Source organism: Carlito syrichta, unplaced genomic scaffold, assembly GCF_000164805.1.
Source record: "Carlito syrichta isolate Samal-C Ts95f unplaced genomic scaffold, Tarsius_syrichta-2.0.1 Scaffold314830, whole genome shotgun sequence".
Lineage (NCBI taxonomy): Eukaryota > Metazoa > Chordata > Mammalia > Primates > Tarsiidae > Carlito > Carlito syrichta.
In genome coordinates, this window is record NW_007258926.1 from 28,682 (window position 1) to 55,657 (window position 26,976).

A 26,976-nucleotide genomic window follows, 5' to 3' on the forward strand; every position below is an offset into this window, starting at 1 on the left:
CTCCCAGGCCGCGTCGCTCCGCAGCACCTTGCTCCAGACAGAGACTCGGAGAGCCCCGTTGGCCAGCTGCGGCTGAGGCGGCTCCTCCTTCCGCCGTCCGCCGCTCATCCTCCCGTCGCGCCGCCCGGGCCAGGCCTGGGGCGCGCGGGCTGAGCCAGAAGGAGGCGGGGTCTGGGGACACGGGTCACGGCGCGCGGGGCGGCTACCGCGGCAGGCACAGCAGGCCAGTCCCGCGGCGAGCCGCAGCTCCTCGCCCTCAGCCAAGCCGCTCGGCCCCGGCGCTCCCCGAGCAGGCGCCGTGGAAGGAGGGCAGCGGCCTCCCGCCGACGTGCCCGCGAAGCCAATCGGCGAACGCACAGTCTTCCGCGTAGAGAGCAGCCGTCGCCGCGGTGCGAGCGCCCTACGCGCGGCGGAAGTGACGGCACGCTTCCGCCAGGCGCGCGGTACGGCGAGAGGGCTGGGACAATCTTGGCGGGAACGGCGGCGGGAACGCGAGGGGGCGCGGTGGAGACTGAGCCCCGTAAGGTGAGGACGGCGGCCCCTTGAGCAGCCAAGCAGAAACGGCTCTGCCTCTCCCGAGGCGGCCCTGCCCACTCCTCGCCTCGGATCCCGACCTCGCGCCCGCGGGACTCAGCCGCTGTGTCCCCGCCGCACCTGCGATGTCCGCGGGGCCTCGTCCAAGATCTCCGCTCCCTCTAACAGCCTGCGCGCCTCTTCCGGCCCAGCTCCCTCTTCGGGCAAAGGCGAGCCCTGAGACCCAGGAGCGGCCGTAAAGCCAGTGGGGCCAACCGAGGACTCCTGGGGAGAATAGGGGCGACTGTCCTAGGCGTCGGAGGGCTGAGGATTCGCCTTGGCGAACACGGACGCCTCGGCCGGGCGCTGGGGAGGGTGCCGAGCCTCGGGCCCCACCCAGGCCTTCTGACCGGGATTCTGGAGATGGGGGCTGCAGGGTCCCCACGCCTGAGGGATGCCGCGCGCGGCTGTGGACGGAGCGGGGATCCCAGGGCCGACGCGAGAGGATTGCCTGAGCCCAGGAGTTCGAGACCAGCCGGGACAACATGGCGAGACCTCCTCTCTACAGTAAATCAAAAAATTAGCCGGGCGTGGTGGCGCGCGCCTGGAGTTCCAGCTACTTGGAAGGCTGAGGCGGGAGCACCGTCTGAGCCCGGGAGGCCGAGGCTGCGGTGAGCGTGATCCTGCCACTGCGCTCCCGCCTGGGCGACAGAGTGAGACTCCGACTTTAAAACAAAACGGTGAGGTCGGAGCATAACCTTATCAACATTCACCTGTGGCTCTTCATTTCAGGTGAGCAACAGAGTCTCCTAGGGGTCTTTCCAGAATGCAATAACTGTTTCCCACCCCAAGGTTGTTTAGGTGGAGTGAGGACCCCAAAGGTGACCGACACACTGCAGCAGATGACTGGTCTGGAATTGGTGGAGAGATCCTTCACGTGATCACCTGATGTGGTCATCTTTAGTCCTAACTTCTCGTGACTCTTGTTCTTTTCAACCCTGCTTATTTTCTTTTTTCTCTTTTTGAGACAGGCTTTCACCCACTCTGTCACCCGCCTAGGCTGGAGTGCAGTGGCACAATCATAGTTCACCGCAGCTTGGAACTCCTGGGCTCAAGCCTTCCGACCATCTCAGCCTCCCAAATAGCTGGGACTACGAGTGTGCACCACCATGTCTAGTGAATTTTTTTATTTTTATTTTTTATAGAGACAGAGTCTCACTATTGCCCAAGCTGGTCTTGAACTCTTGGTTTCCCAAAGCACTGTGATTCCAGGTGTGGGCTATGCCCCTGGCCCCTGCCCCTCATCTGAACCAGCTTCCCTCCCCTATGCAGTGGCAAAGCCCACCCAACTCCAGTTTGGAAGAGTGCTATTGATTCAGGACCCCTCTTACAGACTTCCTGGTGGCATACAGCTCGGGAGACAAGCTGATCATTCTGCCATAGGGTGCTGGGAGTATACCAAGCCCTTGGCCTACGGTGGAATTTTCACTGTCCTGTATCTCCTCGTGGTGAAGATGTGTAATGGGGAATCAAGAAGGGGCTGGAAGAAGGAGGAGGGGAAGGTGAGGACGTTCTGGGAGATGAAACCCTGACGCCACAAGAGGAGAAGGAGGGGGACTCATGCTGAAGAGTTGGGGAAATGTGGGGAAGTGGTCAGGTTTGTGTCTTAGGTCATGTGCTGCAACTAGGGGGTCTGAATCAGAATGGGAGACTAGACAAAAGACTGAAATCATTTAGGAAAGAGTTGGGGGGGACTGAATATGGAGCAAGATTGGGTTAGAAGGGAGTTCTTTTTTTAAATTCAAAATATTTTTGACCCGGCGTGGTGGCTCATGCCTATAATCCCAGCACTTTGGAAGGCAGAGGCAAGAGGATTGCCAGAGCCCAGGGGTTCAAGACCAGTCTGGGTAACGGGGTGAGACCTTGTCTCCACAATAAATTAAAAATTAGCAGCCATGGTGGTGCGCATCTGTGGTTCCAGCTACTTGGAAGGCTAAGGTGGAAGGATCACCTGAGCCCAGCAGGTGGAGGCTGCGGTGGCCATGAGCGTGCTGCTGCACTCCAGCCTGGGCGACAGAGTGAGACACTGACTAAAATATATATTTATATATATTTTTTACTTGCAGTAAAATGCACCTAACAAAGTTTGCCATGTTAACAGGTAAGTACAGTTCAGTAGTATTATGTACACTCGCAGTGCTGTGCAGACATCACCACCATCCATTTCAGAACTTCTTATCTTGCAAAACTGAACCTCTGCACCCACCACACAATAACTCCTTATTCTCCCATTTCCTTAGCCCCTGGCAACCACAATTCTACTCTCTGTCTCTCTATGAATTTGAGTGCTCTGATGGGTCCCTCATATGAGTACACTTTTGTCCGTTTGTGACCGGTTTGTTTCACTTAGCGTAACACAGATGTGTTGTAGCACACGTTGGAGTTTCCTTCCTTTTTAAGGCTGTTGTATGTATATGCCGTGCTTGGCCTACCCCTTCGTCCATCGCTGGACACTCGTGCTGCTTTTTACTTTCTGAATATCAACATCTGTCAGTGTCCCTGCATTCGTTGTTTTGGGTATATTCTCACAAGCAGGATTGCTGGATCAGATGGTATTGTAATTCTTCATTTTTTTTCCCTTGACTTTAAAATAACCTGTATTTTTTAATTTTTTGAGGAATTGCTATACTGTTTTCCATAAAAGCAGCACATTTTACACTTCTACCAGTAGTGCACAGGGGTTCCAAGATTACTTGATTTTTTTCTGTAGTCATCCTACTGGATGAAAAGTAGTATTTCACTGTGGTTTTGATTTGCATTTTCCAATGATTAGTAATGATTGAGCATCTATTCATGTGCTTATTGATGATCTTTGGCAAAATGTCTGTTCAAGACCTTAGCTTTGCCTTTGCTTTCATGCCAACCACCCCAAAATTTTTTTGTTTGGTTGTTTGTTTTTTTGTTGTTGAGTTTTAAAATCTCTCTATTCTGTATATTAATCCCTTATCATATATGTGATATGCAGATTTTTTTCTCATTCTGTGGATTATCTTTTTACTCTGTTGAGTGTCCTTTGGTGCATAAAAGTTTAATTTTCATAAAGTCCAATTCTCTATTTTTTACTTTTGCCTGTTGCTTTGGTGTCATATCCAAGAAATCATTGCCAAGTCCATTGTCATGAAGTTTTCTCTTATGTCTTTGATCCATTTTGAGTTTATTTTTTAATTAATTTATTTATTCTTTTTAGAGTCGGGGTCTTGCTCTGTTGTCTAGGCTGTTCTCGAACTCGGCTGAAATGATCCTCCCACATAGCTGGGACTCCAGGCACCCAACATGAGTTAGCTTTTTAATATGGCGGTAGGTAAGCATTCAGTTTCATTCTTTTGCATGTTGATATCCAGTTTTCCCAGCACTGTTTGTTGAAAGGACTATCCTTGCCCCGTTGAATGGTATTGGCACCCTTCTTGAAAATCTTTTACCATATATGTGAGAGGTTATTTGGGGACTCTCTGTTCTATTCTTTGGTCTGTAGTCTGTCTTTATGCCAGCACCACACTGTTTAGATTACTGTAGCTTTGTAGTGAGTTTTGAAATCAGGAATTGTGAATCTCAAACTTTGTTATTTTTCATGATTGTTTTGATGATTCGGGGTCCCAGGCTTGGTGGCTCATGCCTGTAATACCAGCACTTTGGGGAGCTGAGGCAGGATGACTGCTTGAGGCCAGGAGTTCAAGGCCAGCCTGGGCAACATGGTGAAACCCCCATCTCTTTAAAAAAATTCCAGCTGGGCTTGGTGGCTCAACCTGTAATCCCGCGCCTTTGGGAGGCTGAGGTGAGTGGATTGCCTGAGCCCGCGGGTTCGAGACCTGCCTGGGCAGCGAGACCTCATTTCTACAATAAATCAAAAAAATTAGCCGGGCGTGGTAGCACATGTCTGTAATTCCGGCTACTTGGAAGGCTGAGGCGGAAGGATCGCCGGAGCCCAGCAGGTCGAGGCTGCGGTGGCTGGGAGCGGCCACTGCACTCCAGTCTGGGCAACAGAGGGAGACTCCAACTCAAAAAAAAAAAAAAATTCTGTATACATTTTAGATGAATTTTCCTATTCCTGCAAAAAAAAAAAGCCATTAGGATTTTGATAAGGATCACAATGAATCTGCTGCTTGCTTTAGGTAGTATTAACTTCTTAAATTTATTTATTCATTTACTTATTTTTTGAGTCAGGGTTTCATGCTATCACCCAGGGTAGAGTGTAGTGGCATGATCACAGATTACTACAACCCCAGCCGCCTGGGCTCAGGTTGTCCTTCTGCCTCAGCCTCCCAAGTAGCTGGGACTACAGCTGGGACTATAGGTGTATGCCACCACACCTGGCTAATTCTTAAAAATTTTTTGTAGAAATGAGGTCTCACTATATTGTTTAGACTGGTCTTCAACTCTTGGACTCAAGCAATCCTCCTGCCTTGTCTTTCCAAAGTGCTGAGATTATAGGTGTGACCTACCACGCCCTACCAAATTTCTAACAATATTAAGTCTTCATAACCATGGGATATCTTTTCTTTTTTCATGCTCAGCTTGTTTTTTTTTTATTAATTGTAGACAATGTCTCTCCAAGGCGCCCAAGCTGGTCTCAAACTCCTGGACTCAGGCAATCCTCACCTCCACCTCTCAAAGTGCTGGGATTACAGGCATGAGCCACCATGCCCAGCCATTTATTAGTTCTAATAGTTTTTGGTGGGCTCTTTAGGGTTTTCTACATATAAGATTACATCATCTGTATTGAGTGTGGTAGCACGTGCCTATAGTGACCTATGATTGCATCACTGCACTCCAGTCTGAGCAAAAGTGAGACCCTGACCTCCCTGAAAAAAAGGCACTGATTTTTTTCCTCATCATATTTGTATTATATTATGAAGCTCTGATCTGAACTCTAAGATTCCATAAGTTTTTGTTTACATGAGGGCAAAGAGGCCACAGAAAGTTATAGTTGGAAGGGTCGTCACAACCTGCAGTACAGCCCAAGCTCACACAAAAAGTTAGAGGTTCAACAGGCATCTGAAATCTGATCTGTGTTCCTCCTCTTACCTTTCTAGGATCAGACAAAGCCAAGCTGGCAGCCAGAGTGGAAGCGTTTGCCTAGAAGGTATTTATGGGACTTAGACTTGTTCCCTTTCTGCTTTCACCCAAGGCTTTCCTTATCTTCAGAAGTGGGGAATCTGGCTGAATCCCAGTGCATCCATCTGGTTAAAATAAACATCTTGGGTGGCCTAAGATGGAAAAGAACTTGATGAAGAGCCAGATTTGGAAGTTGGACAAATTTTGTCTTTGTGAGGTTGGAGCTTTTTAGCACTGGTTGAACACATGATCTCAGCCTTAGGGATGAGTATTTCCTCCCAGCTGAATGCTTCTGTAGCACTGCCAGCTGCTTGTAATAGGATTTAGAGAGAAAGGTATGTTCTGAGGGGTAAGATTGTGGCCCCAGACAGACACTGATGGATCACAGATATCAGAAGTTCTGGGGAAAAAACACCAGCCATGGGAAGAGCACCTGTTGTGAAGTAGAGGCCTGAGTTTGTATTCTGGTCTTTTTTTTTTTCCACCTACGATAAATGTTATATTTGGATCTAATGAGCTCTTAGGAGGTACCAGTCACTTTGCTAAATGATTTACATACATTTGTTTCATCCAAAAGTTGACTGGGATCTAATCCATAATACTAAATGCCTCCATTTTTACCTTCATTTTGAATTTTTCTCCAGTGAATGTGAATTATTTTGGTAATGAAAGTGAAAATTTCTGGCTGGGTGTGGTGGCTCACGCCTGTAATCCCAGCACTTTGGGAAGCAGAGGTGAGAGGACTGCCTGAGTCCAGGGGTTTGAGACCAGCCTGAGCAACATGGCGAGACTTTGTCTCTACAACAAATCAAAAAATTAACTGGTGTGGTGGCACATGCTTGTGGTTCCAGTTACTTGGAAGGCTGAGACAGAAGAACTGCTTGAACCCAGCAGGTCAAGGCTGCGGTGGCCGTGAGCGTGCCACTACACTCCAGCCTGGGTGACACAGTGAGACTCCAACTCAAAAAAAAAAAAAGAAAGAAAGAAAGTGAAAATCTCAGGAAGGCTACACTTGAGGCCACCATAGACACCTGGGGGTGGGGAAGGGGTCACATGGTTTGGGGAGGATGCTTGGTGGAACCCTTCTTCCTCTTGCCTTGCAGCTTTGAAAGATGAGGGTGCTATTTTCCCAGCCTACCAGTTTCCTGAGGATAAGTCAGTGTACTGATAAGATGATCTGGTCTCTGGAGCAGAAGCACTAGAATCTCCTGTGGCATCAGTGAGGAGTGCAGGTTCCTGCCTGCACCTTCTGGGAATGAGGTATGGGAATCTGCAATTTTTTAAGCTCTCCTGATGATCCTGGTGCGTAGTTAGGCTTGAAAATCACTCCTCTGTGGGAAGTAGTCCCAATTCTACCACTTAACAACTGTGTGGTATGGGTTGTTTTAAGGTTTCTGATTTTCCCTCAGCTCTGTGCTAAGAGCCAGGTGAGGCCAGATAGTAATAGATAACATCAGTAACATATAAATTATCTTGATGAAGAAACTGAAGTTTGGAGTAGTGAATTGACTTGCCTATGGTCATGACAGCCAATCAGTGACAGACCCAGAATTTGTTTTTGTTTTTTTGAGTTGGAGTCTCACTCTGTTGCCCAGGTGAGAGTTCCCAGCCATGGCAGCCTCAACCTGCTGGACTCAGGCGATCTTTCCGCTTCAGCCTTCTAAGAAGCTAGAACAACAGGCATGTGCCACCATGCCCAGCTAATTTTATGACTTATTGTAGAGTTAAGGTCTCGCCATGTTGCTCAGACTGGTCTCGAACCCCTAAGCTCAGGCGATCCTCTCGCCTCCACATCCCAAAGTACTGGGATTACAGGCATGAGCCACCATGCCTGGCTTAGATCCAGAATTTGATCCCAGGCTTAGGTAATGGAGAAGTGCTTTCCCCATCAGTAACACTGACAACAGGAGTCATTATTTTCACCTCCTTCCTAAATGCCAGACCTTACTCTATGCAGCTCTGTGCTTAATATAGTGGATACAGCTATACCAAGGTAGGCCTGGCCTCTGCCCTTTGGGAACCTTCCTGCAGCAGCTTTCAAGTGAGAGTGTACGTTTAAAATTCAGTGTCCGCCGGGCTCAGTGGCTCAGCCTGTAATCCCACGCCTTTGGGAGGCTGAGGTGAGTGGATTGCCTGAGCCCGCGGGTTCGAGACCCCCCTGGGCAGGCGAGACCTCATCTCTACAATAAAATCAAAAATTAGCCGAGCGTGGTAGTGCGCGCCTATAATTCCAGCTACTCGGAAGGCTGAGGCGGAAGGATTGCCGGAGCCCAGCAGGTCAAGGCTGCGGTGGCTGGGAGCGGTCACTGCACTCCAGTCTGGGCAACAGAGTGAGACTCCAACTCAAAAAAAAAAAAGCTATTTCCTAAGCCAGGCTCGGTGGCTCAGTCTGTAATCCCAGCACTTTGGGAGGCTGAGGTGAGTGGATTGCCTGAGCCCATGGGTTCGAGACCCGCCTGGGCAGACGAGACCTCATCTCTACAATAAATCAAAAAGATTAGCCAGGCATGGTAGCACGCGCCTGTGTTCCAGCTACGTGGAAGGCTGAGGCAGAAGGATCGCCGGAGCCCAGCAGGTTGAGGCTGCAGTGGCCAGGAGTGGCCACTGCACTCCAGTTTGGGCGACAGAGTGAGACTCCAACTCAAAAAAAAAAAAAAAAAAAAATTAGCCGGATGTGGTAGCGCACGCCTGTAGTTACAGCTACTTGGAAGGCTGAGGCGGAAAGATCCTGGAACCCAGCAGCAGGTTGAGGTTGCGGTGACTGGGAGCGGCCACTGCACTCCAGTCTGGGTGACAGAGTGAGACTCCAACTCAAAAAAAAAGCTATTTCCTGGAGCAGTGTGAAGAAAAAGAGGCAAGAACGACCCCCCCCACCGACCAAAGCCCGCGCGCCGCTCCATCCCCGCTGCCATCACCACCCTGCCCAAGAGGAAGTCTGAGGGGATGCTAAAGGAGATGAAGCCAAGGTGAAGGACGAACCCCAGAGAAGATCTGCAAGATTGTTGGCTAAACCTGCTCCCCCAAAGCCAGAGCCCCGGCTAAGAAGGGAGAGAAAGTACCCAGAGGGAAAAAGGGAAAAGCCGATGCTGGCAAGGGGAATAACTCTGCAGAAAATGGAGATGCCGAAACACCAGGCACAGAAAGCTGAAGGTGCTGGACATGCCAAGTGAAGTGTGTGCATTTTTGATAACTGTGTATGTCTGGTGACTGTACAGTTTGAAATACTATTTCTTATCAAGTTTTATAAAAATGCAGAATTTTTTTTAAGCTATGTTGTTAGCACACAGAACACTTCATTGTTGTTTTTTGGGAAAGGGGCATATGTCACTAATAGAATGTCTCCAAAGCTGGATTGATGTGGGGAAAACACCTTTCCCTTCTAGTTTTAAGAGACTTCCTCTTGGCTTCTAGGAGGAGGGATTCCCCGACGGTGACACACATAGCCACCTTGGTACAAACATCTTGTGGTATGGCAAACATTCATTTTTATGTCCTTTTCTCCCTTTCTGCCTTCAGCATAGACTAAACTCCCTTAAACCCAGACATTTGTTGGGACCTGACCCCCAATAATTGGTTACCAGTATGTCAGTGATGCCATTGAGATGGCACCTCTCATAAGAGCAGCAGTTTTGTTTATAGATTGTGGATCTTCAGATTTTGCCATTTTCATTTCATTTCCTGAAAGTCAGGGTCAGCTTGTGAAAAGTTGTCAAACAACACGCTAATTGTGAAATGTCAACCCTCTCTCTAAACTTTCCCTGTTCAGAGCATCAAATGAAGACTTCATTGGGTTTTCATAGTGGCTTTCTGATTTTGGTAGTCCATTAAAGAAGGGAGTTTGAAAGTTGTTGTATACTGTTAAAGATTGTCTGCCCAGCCGGGCTCAGTGGCTTAGCCTGTAATCCCGTGCCTTGGGAGGCTGAGGTGAGTGAATTGCCTGAGACCGCGGGTTCGAGACCCGCCTGGACAATTTGGCGAGACCTCATCTCCACAATAAATCAAAAATCAGCCAGGCGTGGTAGCACGCGCCTGTAGTTCTGGCAACTTGGAAGGCTGAGGCAGAAGGATCGCCAGAGCCCAGCAGGTTGAGACTGCGGTGGCCGGGAGCAGCCACTGCACTCCAGTCTGGACGACAGAGTGAGACTCCAACTCAAAAAAAAAAAAAAAAAAAGATTGTCTGCCCATGTCCTGCCTGAAATACCATGACTGTTTATGAAAAGTATCTTTAATAAAGCTGGATACAGTTTGGCTTGGGGGGAAAAAAAAAACTATTTCCTAAATGAGGCCGTGATAAGAAAGGCAAATGTCCTTAGATCATATTCCCAGCTTTAGAGAAGGGGCCCTAGCCACATTATCCCTCATAGTTAGCTTTCGTCATCTGGAGTGATTGCTCACTCCAGGGCTCATCAACTTAAAGCTTGATGCAAAAGATACTTTTGCTTTCAGTTATTTGAAAAGGTATTTTAAAGTTAAAGAAACTTATTACTACTTTTTTTGGAGACAGGATCTTGCTGTCACCCAGAGTGGAGTGCAATGATGCCATCATAGCTTACTGCAGCCTGAACTCCTGGGCTCAAGTGATCCTCCCACCTCAGCTTCCCAAGTAGCTAAAACTATAGGTGTGTAACACCTCACCCAGCTAATTTTTTGTAGAGACAGAGTCTCACAATATTGCTCAGCCTCGTCTCAAAGTCGTCCTCAAGTCGTCCTCCTGCCTTGGTCTCCTAAAGCACTAGGATTACAGGTACGAGCCACTGCCCCTGGCCTGAAAAAGCACATATTTGTAAGAAGCCATCTCTCCCTAGACTAACCCTTTGGGGAATACTAGTATTTTTTCCAGATACTGACTGAATATTAAACTTATTTTTAAGAGCCATTCCAACACTTTCCTATTTGGCCCAGTCTCAGGGCTAAGGGTCCAATATGAGAGATGCTGAGAGAGAAGTGAGGAAAATCAGTACCTTGGATGGCTGGCTGTGTCATCTGGTAGCTTGAGTGCAGAGGCTCCCTCTTCACGCTTGTGGGAGATTAGGCATCCTCTATCCAGGTGTATCAGGGAGAAATCAGCAAGAAGCAGATATGGTTCATGGAGGAAACTTCTTGTACTTGGCCCATACCAGTCATATAGTAGGTAGTGAACAGCCCACCATTACGTTAGTTCTGATGGGTTCTGGGCAGACCTCAGAGTGACCTTGAAGACAGCCCTGACTTCAGATCCTAGCTCCATATTTATGTTGGCTGTATAAATTCAGGCAAGTAACTTAAATCCCCTCTCACTCAGTTTTCTTTTTTTTTTCTGAAACAGGAGCTTGCTCTGTTGCCCAAGCTGGAGTTTAATGGCACGATCATGGCTCCACGCAGCCTTGAACTCCCTGGCTCAAGCAGTCCTGGCTCGCTTTTGTATGTATGTGTATAAAAATTAAGAGATAATGTTAACATTGCACAGGCAATGAACATAGAGGCACACCTGTAAAACTTGCTGCTTACTACTGTTGCAGACCTTGGTTTCTGTACTGTGGGCTGCAATTAGTGTATTGTCATTACAGTGGGGCAGAAATGCATTCACAGCTTAACCAAAAAAGGGGAATTTACTAGCTTACATAACAGGGAATCTGGAGATGGCAGTGGCTTCAGACAGGACTGGAGCCTCCATCTCCTAACTGCTGCTGTCTGTGCTGGTTTCACTGCAGTCAGGATCCTTCCTCACTGAGCAAGTCCCAGGCATAACTGTTGATCCAGAGAAAACTGGCCTGGCTTGGGATGTGACGCCCCCTTTACACTGTGTTGAATGGGATATGGAATGGGGTTGGGGTGTGGAAATGGGTACCGGGTGCACAAAACTCCCAGCTGGCTGCTAGAGGAAGAGTGGGGACTATCCCAGAGCCCTGGGGCCTCAATCAGGAACCCTGTTTCTGCATTTAAAAAAAACAAAAAAACTTTATTTGACAAAGGACAAAAACAAAAGTTATTTACAGTAGTTTTTTGCTCAAATAATTCAATGGGACAACTGTGCTTCTCCAGGTTTATCTTGCAACCAAACCTAAACAGGCTGCCCCACCCTGGACACCCCCATTTTACACAAGGGGGGAACGCCAACCAGAATTCAGCAGCATGGCTCCCTCACCCCTCACCACCTCCACTGCTCAGTGCACTCTGGGGAGGGAAAATCCCACCATAGCCCAACACACCTCCAGAGTCCTCTACAGGCATCCTGCGATAATTACCCCATAGCTGTGCTCACAGACACAGCTGGGCAAACAGCAGCTCCAACCAGCCCTGAAGCAGCTATGTTCATTCTTCCCCAGCTGGGCCTCAGGAGGGTAAGGATCCCTGATCCCCTGGGGCACACCAGGAGAGGGCACAGAAGAGGCCAGGGGGAGGCAAAACAGCCTAATCAAACTGGCCATCAAGAGGACAAAACTCCCTCCCACAGCAACAGGTGGGCAAAACCACTCAGAAGGGGGAGCTTCCCAGAAAAGACAGAACACATGCTGCTGCCTTTGCCCTGGCCAGGCCCAAGTCAGTCAACACCCAGGAAGCCTTTCTTGTGCCTGGTCTGGCAATTTCAGGAACTGAAGGCTGGGCTCCTGATCCATCTTTTGGCCCAGTACTAATGTTATTCAGAACAAAAACATTTCAGCTAATAATAACCTAAGATTAGTGTTTCTTAGCATCTATAAAGATGGGGCATACTGCTGTCGACCACTGTCCGTGATGAAACAGCAAAAGAAAACAATGGAGGCAGAGTGTAAGACTGAGTGTGATCTGTTTCACAGGAAGCTCAGGGCAGGAACCCCTGCAACTCTAAAGGTGAAACAGACACTCACAGCTAACAGGCTTTTAACCCATTTCCAGCCCCAGCCACCTCTGAAGGCAGCTCCTCCGGCGGCTATGGACACTTATTCCCTGCTTTCCTCCATGAACAGTTTTCTGCCACTATTGTGGGAAAAGCTGCCTGTTCTAGTTAGCTCAAAGGGCTTCCTGACCAGCAGATGGCTCACTTCTCTCCAAGATGGAGACGCTGGCAGCTTTTGACATTCTGGCCCCATCAATCCATGTTCCTAAAGGAACTCAAAACTCAGGCTGCAGGGCAAAAGTGTTCAAGAACAAAGGGAAAAACTTTAAAGAAAAGAAGAAAAAAAATCCACTGCTTCAGTCTAGCTTACCCCATCCCCCCATAGTAAGAACAAAATAAAGAAACCAAACACCTTCCTGGTTTATCATCCTTCTCTGCTTTGCCACCTAGAAGGTTAAGTCAGATTCTGTTGGACCTCTCCCTGGCTGTGGCTTTATACCCTTCTATGGCTGATGCAGAAAGGCCAACACCCATACTTTTTTGTTTTTCCCTGCCTTTTTTGGGTAAACCAAAGTAACAGTAAGATCACCATTTGAAATTTCACACTACTGCAGAGATTTAGCTGGTCCTCAAAACAAAAATATTCCTTCCTTGAAAACCATTCCCACTTGCAGTGGTGGGTCATTGCTGGTTCATCAGACTCTTACTACCCAATGCACTCTTATCCCTCACACCTGGGCTAACTACTGCCATTAATGCAAACCACAGCAAAAAGGGGAAAATGAACAGTTTAGCACACATCTAAACATTCAACTGGAGTCGGTTCTGTTACATCTGCTGGGTTCCTCTTCTGTTCATGCTCTTATGAACTTGGAATGTCCACACCTGGCTGGACAGAGACAACTTGGATACAACATCGGTCTGATCTTGGCAGGTTTCCTGAGGCCAGTCCAGCACAGCCCAGGAAGCCAGGCTGGAACAAAGGTGTCCCAGGGATGCTCTGGAGAAGCAGCAGCAGCAGCACCATGCCTGTCTCCAATCTCTTGGCCTCTTCACTGAGGGGAGGCCTGGAGAAACGGCAGAGTCAGCAGAGGAGAGGTCCCTCATCACAGTGCAGTTGACACCAGCTGGCGCCTTCCTGCTGAAGACCTCTGGACAGAGGAGATGATCCCGACATTTGGCAGTGATCCATGGAAAACCCTCTGTGTGGAAGGGAACCAAAACGGAAACCCGGGACAGCTGGCTCGAGCCTCAAGCACCCCTGTGGCCAGATGCCTACTTGGGGTTCTCAGAGACTAGGGGGATGGGCGTGTGCAGTAATGGGAGTGCCGGGTCCTGCTGCTTCTGAAGCTCCATCTCAGCAGCCCTCTGTAGTGCCACCTCCACCAGCAGCTGGAAGCTGCTAAAGTCCTCTTTGTCCTGCTCTGGGGGTGTGGGCGGTGGTGTGTTGAAGAGTCCACCTGTGGGGCTCCCAGCCTCGGCCCTGGTCAGCAGGGTGAGTGTGCTACCAGGGGTCACCAGTGGTTTGGGGGCCTCCAGCTCCCCCTGTGGGAAGGGGGCCGCTGGCTTCTCCCCCTGGCCCGAGTGGAGCGGCACGGAGCACACGGACAAGGAGAGCACATTGGTGGGGGCTGGCACAGACACAGCCAGCACCGAGGGGCTGCTGCCACGGGGGAGGGCGACATCTGAGGCCTTGCCCCCACGGCGGGAGATGGTGAACTGATTCGGGTCTTTGCCATCCTTCCGAAGCATGTCTGGGAGCAACCGCCGCCGGGCATTGATGAACCAATTGCATATCTGGAATGAGCATATCAAATGGTGGTCAGTTCATTCAATGAAAAACAACTATGAAGCATTTACTATATCCCAGCAACCATCAACAGAAATAATCCCAAGATGGGCTCGGTGGCTCAGCCTGTAATCCCAGCGCTTTGGGAGGCTGAGGTGAGTGGACTGCCTGAGCCCATGGATTCAAGACTCCCCTGGGCAACTTGGCGAGACCTCATCTCTACAATAAATCAAAATGAGCCGGGTGTGGTAGCGCGCGCCTGTAGTTCCAGCTGCTTGGAAGGCTGAGGCAGAAGGATCGCCGGAGCCCAGCAGGTCGAGGCTGCGGTGGCTGGGAGCGGCCACTGCACTCCAGTCTGGGTGACAGAGTGAGACTCCAACTCAAAAAAAAAATAAAAATAAAAATGATCCCAGTCCTCACAGAGGTTCATAGCAGGAAGAGAGTGTTCAATAAGAAGCCACACCGACATAAAATTGCAACTGTGTGATTTGGGTAACAAAAGACAAGTCCACACAATGTTGCTATTGGAGACAATAATGGTGAGGAAGTAACAACCCCAGAACAGCTGGCTAGAGCCTGGAGCACTGATCTAGGTTTTGTGGACTCAGGGCCATATTCAAGAAGCAGTTCTTATGCTGACATCTAAAGGCTAAGCACTTGTTTGTGTGGGAGGCCTCAGAGTGGCTATGAGAAACTCTTAAGAAGGCCCAAGGGCACTGGGGAGCCATAGGAGAGTTTTAAGAAAAGGAGTGACTTGCTATGTGGAGAACAGACTGGAAGCAGGAAGAGAGGCCAGCATTTGAGGTTATGCTGAGGGAGGGGGCAAGAGGGCAAATGTTTGATGTGTTTAGGAAATTGGAAACAGCAGGACCTGCTGCCTGGTTGAATGTGGGCAATAGGCACACACCATACAACAGGAACAATGCTACAGGCAGCTCACTCCTACTTTTACAGCATTCTTGCTGCAGGCCAGAGAGAGCCACAAAAGCACCAAGGGGCTGTCAGGAAGAAGATATCATTTCCAAGCAATACCAGGATGAGGCTCCAGCAGAACGTGCAAGTCTCCCAACATCCTTAAGTCATTTTCCTGCAGGCTGCTGAGAAAGCTGCCATTGACACTGACCCCATTACCATCTAGTTGATGCTGAGATCAATCTCTTTGGACCTACACACTAGGCATGGGATTTCTCACTGCAAAGCTCAAGGCACATGTGGTCTGCAGTACGTGTCTAGCACCTTGCCCCTTATCTGTCTGGATTCATTGTAATAGCCCTCAGCTTCTTAGCTCTCCAGTCTAACTTCCTCACTAGTTGTCAGTTCTCTTTCTAAAACGCAGTGCCTGTCATTCCTATTCTACAAAACAGCTATTTGTCTCCTCCTGCCTATAGGATCAAGTCTGCTCTAGAACCTGGGCCCTGAAATCCTCCTATCGCAGCCCATCTGTCCAGCTGCCCTGACACCATCCCTCCCCATCCTTGTACCTCACAGTGTGTGAAAATGTCCACCAGCCCTCATTCAGGCCCTACTCTTTTTAAACAGGTCCCATGCCTTTTGCACATCACATTCCTTTTTTCTGGAATGCCTCTTCTCTGGAGAATAAGTACACCACTAAGCTGGAGTAGCGAGCTTACTACTCTGGGCCAGAGCATAGGAAATGGATTCAAAATACATCTCTATTTGCCCAGGGCTGGTGTTAGGGCCCAGCACAGCCTCTTTTCAGGCAGCAAGGAATGACCACAAGGGCGGATAACAGTTTTCAGGAAGAATAGGAATACATTCCCTGCACACCCAAGGGTAGTAGGCACTCAATCATGGCCTCATTCTTGACACTCCAGAGGATCAACAACTTGTACCCTCTTTCCCCTTGTTCACTCCTAGCGGCCTGGGGTGTGACAAGACCAATCCTACAGCAGCTACCTAGGCATTATTTAAAAACAGCTAAAGATTAGACATTAGAAAACAATTTCTTAGCTACATGGCTAGTACATATACCCAAATACAGAAGCTGTTTTATCTTTTACTTTAGAGCCACGGTCTCACTATGTTGCCCAGGCTGTACTCGATCTCCTAGGCTCAAGAGATCCTCCTCATTAGCCTCCGAGTAGTATAAAACCTGTTTTAAAACATCACCTCGGCCGAAGCTGGTGGCTCGGCCTGTAATCCTAGCCCTTTGGGAGGCCAAGGCGAGTGGATTGCCTGAGTCCGTGGGTTTGAGACCAGCCGGGACAACTTGGCGAGACCTGTCACTACAGTAAATAACAGGTGTGGCAGCACGCACTTGGAGTTCCAGCTCCATGAAGGCTGAGGCGGAAGGACTGCCGGAGCCCAGCAGGTCGACGCTGGGGTGGCCGTGAGCATACCTACCGCACTTCACCCTGGGCGACGAGTGAGGCTCCAACTCAAGAAACAAAACAAAACAAAAAAGAAGTGTGATCAAGCCCCACTTTCCTGATGAACACACTTAAAGCTCTGCCTGGTAAAGTCAGTCAGGACGCCACCTCCAGCAGAGATCTCCAAGCCTGAGCCTTTGAACTGGGAGGAACGGGATTTGCTCCTCTCTCCATCTTTGTCTGAGGCTGTCTCAGGGCCCCAGAGCCTGGCTTTCTGTATTCACTAAAACAGTCAAGTGAGAGCTTCTCACCATACCAGTGCTCTCCCTTTCAAGGCTTCTTGCTCATTCAGATATCTGAGTGTCTGCCATGTGCCAGGCCTGGTTCTGGGGATGCCCGGTGGAGCTCACAATCCATCTAGTTGTGGAGACTGGCAATAAACAAATAGGTGAGTACCGTCAATAAGTGCCAAGAAGGAAAGAAGAATAAAGGGGCAGTGTACAAAGATCTGAGAACTCAACACACAAGAGGCCTGGAAGGCTGACAGCGAAAGGATAAGGAAGAGCCAGCCACACAGAAAGTTAGGAGACAATGTTCTGGATGGAGGCGACAGCTGACACCCAGGATGGGTCCTGGGCTTCTCACTGGCCCTTCCTCATCTCCCTGGTCCTCCAGTGCAGCTGAGCTGAGGCAGGAAAGCGTTCGGTTTAAGGAACTGACTGAAGAGGGGAACGGTAGGTGTGAGCTCAGAAGTGGGCTGGGTTGGTACCACGAGGTGGAACACCACAGTAAACCACATAGGGGTCTCAACAGTGGCTCAGCCAAATTTCACAACCTAGGTCCTGCTCCTGGTCCTGTCTTTCTCCTCTTAGTTCATCAACGGATACTTACAGGGCCCAAACACAGTACAAGCTGCTGCAGGGGAAAGAAAGCCAAACGCTTCCTCCCTTCCCTCCTGTGTGCTGGGGTGCTGGAACGTGGGCACTGTGTGGGCTGCAGCCATGCCTAGCATTCCTCAGTGTGTGCTCACGAGATCAAAGGCCCGGGGTTCGTGTACTCATTTCTGTCTGGCTATCACCAGACCTCTTTCTTGGCTGTATGAGCAACCCCTTGGGTACCATCTTCCCATGGACTATCTGTCATCCATGACAGGAGCTGGTGCATGAAGTAGGCATGGCTCCTTGCCTAGTCGACTCCAGCTGCACCCATTGCACTGTCACCCTAAGACAGCACCAGGCCCCCTGCCCTCTCAGGCTGGAAGGCTCTTGGGCAGGGCAGAGCCTGAGTCTTGTGCCCTTCTCTCCCTCCCCATGCCGACCATGAAGAGCCCTGGGGGTCTCATATGCCCACTTCACCTCTATGGTCCCCCAGTATAGCCGAGCAAAGACACTGGCTGAGCCAAATCCTGACTAGAGTTGTAGGTGAACTCCAAAGAGAGGTAGGGCTCAATAGCTGGGTGGGATGCATGATACCAGTCACCATGCCAGCCATCTCACTTGTGTTATGTTTAATCTGCGCACAAGCCTGGAAGGAAGAAAGCAGTGTCCCCAAGGTACTACAAGGGGAACTGGAGCTCAGAGACGAGAGAACTGCTCATAGTCACACAGCCCCAGTGCAGAGTTGGGGTTCACAGACAGATCCTCTGGCATAGGGGCCCCCCCGCTGCTTTGCTGTCTCACCATACAGAGGAACAGAAGGGATGGCTGAATCAGCAGCAGCATCCTAACAGCAAACACTTGGACACAAAACACACAAGGCAGGTTCTACGATGATCTCTGTTGAAGAAACAGAGGCCCTGGTCAGAGAGGTTCAGAAGCCTCTCAAGGTCACAGGCACAAAGGCTGGGATCTAATCCAGAAAGCCTGGTACTGGGCAGAAGCCTTCGTGCTCAGAAACGTGTCTTTCCTTCCCCTCCCTCCCACAGCTGCCTCCTCTGCTGCCTGTGCTCCAAGGCGCACTTCTTGGCCTCCCCCTCGAGGCAGGAGGAAGGCCGGGCATCATGGCTGGGCTGAGTGCTATGGGGAAGGCAGTCTCCAGGAGGGGGGACTGGGCGGCTCCCAGCAGTTGTGTGACACCTAGCCCTGAGCTGCACCTCCCTTTTTGGCTAACAGTTCAGCGAAGAGAACAGAAAAACAGCCTCCACACACTTCCCTGCAAGCCTGTCAGGTCCATAGACCACTTGGCAGCCCAGCGTCTGTCTGTCTGTCTCTGCCCAAGGAAGTGCACAGCTGAGGGGCTGGGCAGGGGCGGAGGGTGAGTGGCCCACCAGTGCAGCTTTCTGAAGCCCCTTCCAACGGCCTGCCCATGCCCAAGTCAGGAGAAGAGCCTGTGACTTGTCCCCACTCAAGGTCCTTGGGGAGGTGGCAGGAAGGAAGAGGGCCAAGGTGAGCTCTGATTTGTGTGGCAGAACACAGGCTGTCTCCCCGGAACAGGGCTGTCCGACAGGCTTCGGCCCCAACGGTGTTTTTTTATCAGTGGCAGAGACGAAGGACAAGGGAGGAATCACTGTGGCAAAAGGGGGCGAAAGGGGCACTAGGAGGCTGGCAAAGGCATGAGGAGGGGGCAGGGCGCGGAAGGCAGGCCCGAGCACGCTACTGTTCATGTCTTCAGCTGCGGGAAGAGCAAAAGTGGGGAAGGAAGTGAAGGCGCAGAGGAGCCTTTCCCTCACCCGGCACCACCGTTCACGCTGTGACCACCATCCGGGTGCTCTTAAAGTCAGCTGTCTGCATCAGAATCCCCATGAGGGGAGACTTTTTTCAACTGTGAAACTGCTGTTTTTCATCTGCTCTACAGATCCGGTGGGGGTGAGGGGCAGAGTCAGAAGTGTTTACAGACATGCACCCAGAGGATGGCTGCTCGGGTTTAGGAACCAACGGCTGAACCCACTGATGTGACTTGCCTTGTGGGCCAAGCCCCCTTTTTTGAGGCTGGAGTGCAGTGGCATGCTCATGGCTGCTGCAGCCTCAACCTGCTGCACTCCCGCGACCCTTCTGCCTCAGCCTTCCAAATAGCTGGAACTAAAGGCATGTGCCACCACACCAGGCTAACTTTTTGATTTATTGTAGAGACAACGTCTTGCCAAGTTCCCCAGGCTGGTCTCAAACCCCTGGGCTCAGGCAATCCTCTTGCCTCGGCCTCCCAGAGTGTTGGGACTACAGGCATGAGTCACTGCGCTTGGCTTAAGTCCTTTATTTAAGTGAAAAAGCTTACACAGAAGCTCAAAAATATACACAGATGAAAGGCCTTGAGATGAGACAGAGGCTACTCATGGGAGGAGCTGGAAGAAGTTTTGGAGCCAGAGAGGAGAGTGGCAGGCCACCACAGTCTCTGCACTAGGCTCCTTTCTCACCCAAGGCCCCTACTGGAGGGCTGCTGCCCCTGCCCCGGTGTAGGCTTTGGAAAGGCTTCTCCCAGGAAGCTCATTTGAAAGGAGTCCTGACAGCCATGAAAGAATGGGGAGGTGGTGCCTGTTCTACCATGCCTGGCACGCAGTGGACCCCCATCAGTGTTGGAGCAAAGAAGAGGGGCTCAGAAGCCTCCTAGGCCACAGAGCAGTCAGAAAACCACACAGATCTAGTCCAGCCAATAAACAGGACTTAGAGGGTGTCACAGGAACCTGTGAAAATCCTTCACAAAAGATTATTTTTGTCTTTCTCTCCCAACTGCCTAGCCCCAGGCAAGCACCAGCAAACCGGTTAAATGACTCATTGACTTGCTAATAAGATCGCTCCAGGGCGGGTTAAGGGAGATAATCAAGGGAGATGCCCCAGGGAGAGATAAAACAAGCCTGGCAAAACGTTGGTGCTTGTGGAAGCCAGGTGATGGGTGCTGGGGGCTCATTATATTATCTTGCTTTTGTGGGTATTTAAACATGTCCTTACTAAAAAATAAAATTTTCAAAATTAAGTAAAGGAAAGAGAGCTGCCTCCCGGAGCTTGAGCACATTTGGCCCGAGAGATGTTGCACATCCCCGCTTCTGAGGTCCCGCCTGCATTTCCAGCACCTTACAGCCATTTCAGTAAGTACTACAGCACTACCTGCCAGACGCCAAGCACAGAGCTACACTGGGGCCACAAGATAAACAAGACCAGGATGTAGCGTGGTCTAAAGAGCAGTTACAGTGCTCTGCCCCATCCAGGTGCTGAGAAGTGCACAGCTCCTCCACCAGAGGCCGGAATCTCCCTGGTCAGAGGTGGGCGGGGACCAGTCTAGCATGGTGGGTCAGTGTGGTGGGAGTGTGGGTGCCAGGGCTGAGGCCCAGCAGGCAGGTGATATTGTCATTAGGTTGGAAGGGTTTTAAGTAGGGGAGTGGCAAGTGATCAGACAATGATGGCTTAGACGAGGGTGGGAAAGAAGCCATACCCCAGAAATATTTAAGGGGTGTGTGCACAGTAACTGGTGATTGACCAGAGGAGCTGAGAAGAAGGCACAGTTTGGAGACATTATCAGAGAAGTATGCAGTGGGGACTGCTGCAGGATCACGGCATCAAGGAGGGCAGATGGTCCCCTACTACTCATAGCTCTCAGTCTCACTCTAGAGCAGGGTGGCCACCAGTGGACTTCCCTCCAGGGGATGCCAGGTCAAGCTGGCCCTTCCTTGGACAGCTCCAGTGGCTGATCTGCACCCTAGACTTGGCCTCCCCCATGGATACGTCGTCATGAGGTCCCCTGGTTCTCTAGAAGGATGCTTTGGCTTTGTGTTTTTGCCCTTTTGATCACAAGGAACATCATGCCCTGTGGCAGTCCAGACCCACTCGACTCCAGACTAAGTGCCTTTGTCACACACACCACAGCTGAGTCAGCAGAATCTCATCCACCATTTCAAAGTAATGCAGTTAGATGGAATTTCATTGTTTTTACATGTATCTACTTTGTGAAACTGGTTTTATAGTCACATCTAAGAGTAAAAGCAAAAACAAGTTTTCTTTTTCCAGTTTTATGACTGTACATAAATGCTATGATAATAAAAAGTATTCTAGTTAATATCTTGGGGGGAGGCAGGTCCACAAAAAAATACGTTCTTTTAAAAGGAGATGGTACATTTCTCAGATCTGAGAAACAGTGGTCCTGACAAAAACCAATTCCAATACACACTGTAGTGTGACAAGTGGCTTAACAGGATAGGTAGTGTGAGGTGGAATACAAGCAGTGGCCCACACACAGGTTGATAATCAGAGAATCGTCATTCATGAGAAAGAGATGCTTTAAGTGGAGAGAGCCAGTGAGGTAGGGCCAGGGCTGCCCCTGAGCTGTTCAGAGCAAGGAAGAGGCCTTGAGGCCTGAGGGTTCAAGGACCAGAGGCAGGAAGAGCTGAGATGGCACTGCTGGGCTTTTGAGGAGTTTGGACAGAGCAGGGGCACAATCAGATTTGTGCTTTTGTGTTCCAAAGAGTGGATTAGAGGAACAAGGCTGAAGGCAGGGAGACCAACAGAGAGGTGGAATAGCTCTACAGTCGCAGGTTCACAGCTACTCTCCTGGGAGGATGCTTGAGACTGCAGGTTCTCCTGCCCTGCCTTCCGTCCCAGTGGAGAGCATTTTTGCAAACATACGTGGCCAGGTCTGCCCTGCTACCGCCATCCCAGACTGGACACTCCCCGAGGGGAAGAATGTGTCTGGTTCCTCTCTGGGATCCCTACTCTGCACAGGAAACACGGTGGGGATGCCACACACTGCTAGGCAGCCAGGCTCAGACTACAACCTGGGAGGAGAGGAGGATGAGAACGGGAACAGAAGTGCCCACTGTGTGCCTTAACCACCCAGTCCGCCTTGGATTCTCTCGAGTCCCTCTCCTACAAGCCCGTGAAATGCTGCCATCATCTGGTTTTTTCCAGATGAGGAAATGAGGAGGCTCGGAGAGAAGGCAGTGACTCTGCCAAGGGCCAGGTTTCCTCTTGTGGGGAAGAGGCAAGACAAGTCAGGAGCTGGAACTCTAGACCCTTTCTCTGGAGACTCGGATTAACCACTGCCAGAGAGCATAAGGTCAGGCGACAGGAATGGAGGGCTGAAACGCTTCCCATTTCTCTTCATGAAGGACAGGCAGGAGCTGGAGGAAGTGGAAAGTTCAGAGTGGGGCAAGGGCAGGAGGACAAGGTTCGCACCACAGACTGGAATCGTGGGATACAGGAGGACATGGGGGGCAGCTCATGCTGTCATCCTAGCACTTTGGGAGGTTGAGGTGAGAGGATCGACTGAGCCCAGGAGTTCAAGACCAGCCTGGGCAACATAGCAAGACCTCACCTCTACAAAAAAATTTAAAAACTGGTGAGGCATGGTGGTTCATGCCTGTAATCCCAGCACTTTGGGAGTCAGAGGCGAAAGGATTCCCTGAGCCCAGAGATTTGAGACCAGCCCGGACAACTTGGCGAGACCGCTCTTTTCAATCAATCTAATCAATCAACCACCCAAAAGCCAGGCATGGTGGCACATGCCTGTAGTTCTAGCTACTTGGAAGCTGAGGAGAATCACAGAGAGGCTGCAGTGGCCGTGTTAGCGCCTGTGTGACAGAGTGAGACTCCAACTGAAAAAATAATAGTTAAACACTAAAAATAAGAAAAGTTAGCCAGTGTGGTGGCATGTGCCCATAGTCCCAGCTGCTCAGGAGGCTGCGGCTATAGTAAGTATGATTGTACCACTGCACTACAGCCCGGGTGTACAGAGTGAGACCACGACTCAGAATTTTAAAAGAGGTGGGGAGGGAAGCAGGGGGCCTTGGGGAAGAGGCTTGGTTGGTTCAGGAAGGGAGCAGTGGGGGCCAGTGGGGCTGGCCAGCGTTAGGCTGAGACCCCACCATGTGTCTCCTGGAGGAAAAGAGTCCAGCTGGAGGCAAGGCCGCAGCGGTCCAGGTGCCCTGCTCGGAACCATGAAAGCAGAACAAAAATACCCACAGATGACTGAGAAAGGGACTAGACTTTGCGCACTGATGGAAGGGGCTCACGCTGTCTTTGAGTGTGCTCATGTGCATGGTTTGCAAAGCATGTTCACGTCCAGCTCTGAATCTGTTCCTCACAATAGTTTTCCATCAGGCAGGAGACGAATCTGACCCCCACTTTTACAGATGGGGAAATCAAGGTGTGGCAGAACAGGCTTGCTGCCCAGAGCCCCGGCTTCTGCGTTTTCCTAGTCTGTGATCCCAACTCCTCTCTTAACCACACTGCAGACCACCAGCTGTCCCTGCAACCAAATCTCTGTCCAAACACTGCTCTGGGGCTGGGGGCCAAATCCCACAATCCCAGACCCTAGGTGCCTCCTCACCTTCTCACACCTCCAGGGCTAATGACACCTAGACATGGATCGCATTTATGAATTTCTTGCCTCTTCAGAACTCTCCAGAATTGGAAATCTAGTGGCACAGACCTTGTTTCATTGTTTTCTCTTAAAGCAGGGAGAGTGTGTTCTTCCCTGACCCAAGAAGCCGAGAAAGGGGAGGCAACTGGCTTGAGGCCACACAGTGAGTCAGTGACAGGGCTGGGACAGAGCCAGAACTGGGTCTCCTGCCACCCACCACCCAGATCCCCTGCTTACCTGCAGCACTGACAGGTTGGTCTGTCTGGAGAGGCTCAGTTTCTCCTGCTCCGAGGGGTAGGCATTGTAGCGGTGCAGGTACAGCCAGTCCCGAAGGATCTTCACCGACTCCTTGGGCAGGTTTCCCCTGCGCTTCCTCTTGCCCGCCAGGGAGAGAAGGCCCTCATCCTCACCGAGATCACTATCCGACATGGTGCCTGGGGGCTAGGCGGGACCTCAGCAACCCTGGGACAAGTGACATGGGATGGAGACAGCGTCACCGTGTGCTGCCTCTTACCCTGTTCCTGGTCTCCAAACACGCTCAGCATTACTACAGCCTGGGATACCAGAAACAGGGGAGTTGCAATTCAAAGTTTCAGGCCATACCATTGGTTGAGCAAGCTAGAAGGCCAAGTCCAACATGTCTCCAGGCGCGGAGCCGGCAGGTAACTAAGGAAACACATTCACAAGCAGGACCAGGATGAGAAGTAACTGCAGCTACCACTGAGGTCTGTTCCCTATGCTCTGTATCAAGCACTTCACATGTGTTATCTCATGGAGTCCTCACAAGCCCCTTATAAGGACAAACAGTTATCGTCACTTTGTAGATGAGGAAACAGGGAGAGATTAAGAAAGCCACCCAAGACCAGCAGTTTCATGCCCAGGTATCTACCCAAGAGAAATGAAAACCTATGGCCACACAAAACCTTGTACACAAACGTTCATAGCAGCACTATTTACAATAGGCAAAATATGGAAACAACCAGTTGTCCATCAACAGATGAATGGACTAAAAAACTGCAGCCTACATCCACCATGGAATATTACTTGACCATAAAAAGGAGTGAAGTCCTGACGTGCTACGATATAGAAGGATCTGGAAAGCATTATGCTAAGGGAAAGAAGTCAGTCACAAAGACCACATAGCATGAGGCCATCTATCATGAATGTCCAGAATGTAGAGACAGAAAGTAGGTTAGCAGTTGGTTAGGGCTGGGTGGTAGCTAAAGTGTGTGGGGTTTCTTTCTGAGGTGATAAAAATGTTCTAAAATTGACTATAGTGATGGTTGCACACAGTTAATATACTAAAAACCACTGATATATGTACTTATTTGGAATTGGGTCTCACTCTGTCACCCAGCCTGGAGTGCAGTGGCACAATCACAGCTTACCACAGCCTCAACCTCTTGGATATAAGCAATCCTTCCTCCTCAGTCTCTCAAGTAGCCGAGACTACAGGTGCGTAATCACAGCAGTCAATGACATGTATACGTAAAATGGGAGAATTGTATGGTATGCAATTTATATCTCAACAAAGCTGTATGGGAAAAAAGTTTCACTCCCAGGACAGGATATCAAAGTAGGATCTGGACTCAGGTAGTTCGCTGTCCCCCAAGAGACTTTATACCATCTCGCCTCCCAGCTCTCCCAAGGCCTAGGGAGGAGTGCTGTAGCAGCCATGTGACATTTACGGAGCCCTTGCGGGTGCCTTGCAGAGAGTGGGACGTTGGCTGTACTGGCCGCCTGGTGGACATTCTTCTCTGCCAGGCCCTTGCCCTAGTCCTAGACTCAGCCCCTTAAGATCCAGAGCAAAGAGTAAGGCCAGGCTCTGGTGTCTACCCCTCCTCCAGTTGGTGCTGTGACCCTGGGCAAGGGTCCTCCCCTCTCTACCTGCCCAACGAAGGGAGATTTTCCCTAATAACCCAACTCAGCTGCTCATGCCCTTGACAGAGTTCTTGTTCATACATGCAAGAGCATTTACATGTTAACAGCAAAGTTCTAGGCCAAACTGATGGCAGAATCTCAAGCCCCGCACCTCCCCCCCCAAGCCTGTACCCGCTCTGGCGGACTAGCCAGCAGACTTCGGCAATTCCAGGTTTCGTTTCCTCTCCTTGGGCCTGAGCCCAGATCCCTGGCCGACTAGGCCAGGCTTTCGAGGGAAGGGTCTACTCTTTCAGCCAGGCCACCTGGAGGTGAGACAGGCACTGGTTAGAGGTGCCACTCCCCAGGGGGCACGACCAGCAGGCTGCTTTCTGAGGTCACATTTCCAGGCAGCCCTGGCAGCTGGGAATCCGGACTCAGAGATGCAGCCTGGCAGGCTGTGAGGCGTTTACCTGAGGTTATCTGCACAAATTCCACCCTGGCTGCCAGCCAAGTCTCAGTCAGTGGGGTTCGGGGTGGACCCCGGAGATGACCCCTCCACCTACATGGATTCTTCCCCACCTCGGAGTCCTGCACCTCAGACCCGCCTATGGCCCGGGATGTTTCCCTCATGTACGCCCCACACTGCACCCAGAACACCCCGCCACTCACACGCAACTCGAACACAAGGCACCAACCACCTCTCTAGTCCTCAAGGCCCTTGTTTCAACCGACAGACTCGGTGCAGTCAAACCCCACGCCCAGCCCGAGTAACTGTGACCCACGCAACCAGCCCAACTCCTGTGCCCGCCCACCCCGACCTCGCCGACAGGGAGAACTCTCGGACGTCATCGCATCAGCCCTCCTTCTTGCCCTCGCTGGCCTGAGGCAGCACCCCTCGACGCAGCACTCCGTGCACCCCCCACACGCCCACGACGCCACCTGCAGCCACTCCCGCACGAACTTTCTGACGACGACTGCCCGGCCCCGACACTCTCCCGGGCGCGCACACACGCTCGCGTTCCCAGCAGCTCACACAAAGCGCGCAGCCGCCCCCGCGGCCCGGCCGAGTCGGAGCACATGGCTCCCGGGGCGGCGAGGAGTCGGCCGGCGCTCGGGGCGCCTGCACCCCCGGCCCCCTTCCCGCGCCACACTCCGCACGACAGCTGCCCCGCGGGCCCGCCACCCCGGGGGGACGAGAGCTCCGGATAAAGAAAACTCACGTGTCTGTCGCCGGGCAGGAAAAAGGTTGGTTCCCACCCCCTTCCCCGGCTGCTCGTCGCAGGCTGACCCCT

General features: G+C 50.9%; 2 protein-coding genes and 1 long non-coding RNA gene across 5 annotated transcripts in view; 1 reads left to right on the top strand and 2 right to left on the bottom strand.

Moving 5' to 3' along the window:
- Nucleotides 1-273, bottom strand: part of LOC103274605 (uncharacterized protein C20orf24 homolog) — a 14,234-nt gene extending 13,961 nt beyond the window's left edge. For both annotated transcript variants that reach the window (XM_008072042.2, XM_021705927.1), the window contains exon 1: nucleotides 1-273. This exon is cut by the window's left edge and continues 1 nt beyond it. In XM_008072042.2, coding sequence (XP_008070233.1) covers nucleotides 1-108 — 108 coding nt within the window. In that variant the 5' untranslated portion in view covers nucleotides 109-273.
- Nucleotides 274-5,604: 5,331 nt separating this feature from the next.
- LOC110594363 lies at nucleotides 5,605-10,970 on the top strand. The gene is made up of 3 exons (XR_002481214.1): nucleotides 5,605-5,653; nucleotides 6,729-6,885; nucleotides 10,931-10,970. It is a non-coding gene; the product is annotated as an uncharacterized LOC110594363 (long non-coding RNA).
- A 2,173-nt stretch (nucleotides 10,971-13,143) lies between these two features.
- Nucleotides 13,144-24,278, bottom strand: TGIF2 (TGFB induced factor homeobox 2). Of its 2 annotated transcripts, XM_021705926.1 has the most exons (3): nucleotides 24,062-24,278; nucleotides 14,119-14,218; nucleotides 13,211-13,623 (listed from the first exon to the last, which is right to left on the bottom strand). In XM_021705926.1, exons 1-3 carry the CDS (start codon nucleotides 24,251-24,253, stop codon nucleotides 13,250-13,252), a joined length of 666 nt encoding a protein of 221 aa, XP_021561601.1. In that variant the 5' UTR covers nucleotides 24,254-24,278; the 3' UTR covers nucleotides 13,211-13,249. The 2 variants fall into 2 exon arrangements, with proteins under 2 accessions (XP_008070232.1, XP_021561601.1); XM_008072041.2 differs by having other exon boundaries at nucleotides 13,144-14,218.
- Between the last annotated feature and the right edge of the window lie 2,698 nt (nucleotides 24,279-26,976).

Coding starts and splice junctions, on each gene's coding strand:
- TGIF2 (XM_008072041.2), bottom strand. CDS start 24,253: ATGTCGGATAGTGATCTCGGTGAGGATGAGGGCCTTCTCTCCCTGGCG. Junction 14,219..24,061: donor CCAACCTGTCAGTGCTGCAG/GTAAGCAGGGGA, acceptor TGCTCATTCCAG/ATATGCAATTGGTTCATCAA.